This window comes from Octodon degus, unplaced genomic scaffold, assembly GCF_000260255.1.
Source record: "Octodon degus isolate 3935 unplaced genomic scaffold, OctDeg1.0 scaffold00086, whole genome shotgun sequence".
Lineage (NCBI taxonomy): Eukaryota > Metazoa > Chordata > Mammalia > Rodentia > Octodontidae > Octodon > Octodon degus.
In genome coordinates, this window is record NW_004524662.1 from 8,855,576 (window position 1) to 8,858,554 (window position 2,979).

Below are 2,979 nucleotides of genomic sequence, written 5' to 3' on the forward strand. Positions count from 1 at the left end.
TTGTTAGATGCTGCTGTCCCCTGTAGACTTCATAGAGACTCAAACCATATCTTTTTTGTTTACAATTGTATGTATCAGGTGCCTGACACAGTTCTTGACTCACAGAGTATGCTCAGTAGATATCTACGGGTACAATGAGTGAGTCCCAAGTATTTTTTTTCTAGAGAAAAGCAGTAGAGTTGTTGGGGTTTGTGATTTTCTTAATGTAACCCACGTAGTTGACCCTTTACATTATGCTTTGGTAGATTCAAGCATAGTGTGTGGTCATTGTTATCCTTTGCACTTTTCTGCCAGACTTGTGACTTACTGCCCATGGTTAAATCATCCTGTACATGTGGTAGCGGAATGTGGGTAGCGTCATTACATGTGGTCTTCATACTTAAACCTTTTGAATTTTACTTTAGTTTTCTATAGCCCAAAATGCAAAGTTACCTTGCTATGCTGTTATTCGTGTTGACAATAAGATTGTTTTTGTTTTCTAGATTTTCTTGATAGCTGTCGTGCCAGTACTCTGTTAGCTGAGCTAGATGATGATGAGGATTTGCCTGAGCCTGATGAGGAAGATGATGAGAATGAAGATGACAATCAGGAGGACCAAGAATACGAGGAGGTTATGGTAGAGAGATAGTCCCCCATTTTTCCCCCAAGATAGGGTATTAATAATGGAAGAGAGGAAAAGCTGTCATAATTAAACTCTGAAGGAAGGATATATGTTACCAGTCCAAACCATGTGCTTAATTAAGAAAATGGCCCCTACTCTTAGCATTTATGAGACTGTTTGTATTTGAAAGTCAAATACAGTTTATATGTTGGTATTTTAAGGTTTAGAGGTATGTAAAATTACAGACAACTACAGTAATCTTAAATGCTTTTTGTAGTTCTGAACCAAGCATGGTGGTGCATACTTGTAATCCCAGTACTTGGAAGGCAGACTCACTGAGTTTTGGGCCAGGCTGGGCTCCGTTATGAGTTCAAGGCCAGCTGAGCTACATGGTAAGATCCTGTCTCAAAAAACAAAAATGACAGGCATAGTGGTGCTTGCCCATAATCCCAGCACTCAGAAAGATAAGGTAGGAGAATCACTGCAAATTTAAAGCTATCCAGATGGACTACATAGTTAAAGGCCAGCCTGAATTACAGAATGAGACTCTATCTCAGAAAACTCAAAGGCAACAAAATTTTATAGTTCTTCAGTAACAATTATAAAAAGGATATTTTGGAACTAACTTGTTTTACAAATTGTGGTTCTATATTTTCTCATCAGTCCCAGCACAGATGAATGAGGCAGAGGCATAAAATTTTTTGCCCATATTATCAGAGCTAAGTAGAAGAGTAGAGACCCAAGCCTAGGTGTTGTGATCTGGAACTCTCAGTACTATGATGATTATCTTCTAATTGAAACTTGTGCCTTAAATATCCTTTATTATAGCTGCTGTATATTTTAAATTTCTCTAGATAGCCAAGCTTGCTGGTACTCATATCTATAATCCCAAGTACTAGGGAGTCTGAAGCAGGATGATCCTAACTTTTTGGTCACTCTTAGTGAGACCCTGTCTTAAAATGTAAAAAGGAGATCTGGAGGTGTAGCTCAGTGCTGTCTGGATTGAATCCAGTACTGCCAAAAGAATAAAACAAAACAAAAAAAATTTTAATGTCAAATTGAAAAACTAAGGTTAATGACATAAATTTTTTAAATGCTTTTAGTGTGTGTGTGTATATATGTATATATATATTTCCTTTAAATCATATTGGTATATCTTTTTTTTTTTTTCTTTCCCTTTGGCGGAACCAGGGATTGAACTCAGGCCCTTGTGCTTGCCAGGGAAGTGCTTATTCTACTGAACTATCTCCCCGGCCCCTGTATTGGTATTTCTTATACAGCAGTTTAGTATAAAATGTATGATGCATTAAAACATTCAGTTTAAAACTTCTCTGAAGTTGGTAGTGAGGAGGGTTTATTTGCTTGTTTATTTATTTATTTATTTGGTCTTTTGAGACAGAGTCTCACTATGCAATTCAGCCTGGCCTTGAGTTTACTTTGTAGCCCAGGCTGGTCTTGAACTGGCCATGATCCTTCTGCCTCTGCCTCCGAGGGCTGGGATTACAGACGTGTGCCACTGCGCCCAGCTAGTGAAGAGGTTTTGTAGTGATGTGTTTGTTCATACAGATTGATAGTTTCAGAGCAAGGTGAAATGTTGCTAATATATATATATATGAATAAAGTAATTAGACACATATCTCTTGGCATTGTTTTTTACTTAGATTTTGAGACGTCCATCCCTGCAACGTCGAGCTGGCTCCCGCTCTGATGTAACACACCATGCTGTCACCTCACAGCTACCACAGGTCCCTGCTGGAGCAGGGAGTCGACCTATTGGGGAGCAGGTAATACTGTCATGTTTATTGTGCCAGCTGCATACTTTCACAAGAAAGTACCCCCTATTCCCTCCCCTCGCTGCAAAAAAAAAAAAAAAGCCTAAATACCTGTAGTACACGGAGGTAGGGAGGAAGGAAAGGGAAAAAAGGTACCAGCATTATAAAAATAACTCCTCCTATTCCTTCGGTTCTATGTTCTACCTAGAATCCTTGATTGTTCTGGCATAATGTGAGTGCCAGTTACTTAGTTGAAATCCCTTCATTTTGGCTCATGGGTAATAGTATACAATGATAAGTATTTGTTGTTGTCATGATAATGATAATGATAGTGGTGGAATATGTAGCAGTAGCCGTCCTACAAACATTGATAAATGATAGGCATAGTTCTCAACACTTTATATGTATTGTCTCATTTAACTTTCTTATGAACTCTGAATTTTACTATTAGCCACAATTTTCACATGAAGTGATTGCCAAAAATCACACATAATGTGGGTCCTGGTTGCAAACCCAGATGTTCTGGTTTCAAAGCTGTCAAATGATGACCTAATGTATTGTTTTATTTATTTATTTATTTATTTATTTATTTAGCGGAACCAGAGA

At 38.0% G+C, this 2,979-nt stretch overlaps 1 protein-coding gene across 1 annotated transcript in view; it reads left to right on the top strand.

The window, feature by feature from the left end:
- Hectd1 (HECT domain E3 ubiquitin protein ligase 1) overlaps positions 1-2,979 on the top strand; it is a 118,336-nt gene that overhangs the window by 90,651 nt on the left and 24,706 nt on the right. Inside the window, exons 27-28 of the mRNA XM_023721837.1 lie at positions 483-616; positions 2,263-2,385. Of these exons, the coding sequence (XP_023577605.1) occupies positions 483-616; positions 2,263-2,385 (257 nt within the window). The remainder of the gene's footprint in view (positions 1-482; positions 617-2,262; positions 2,386-2,979) is intronic.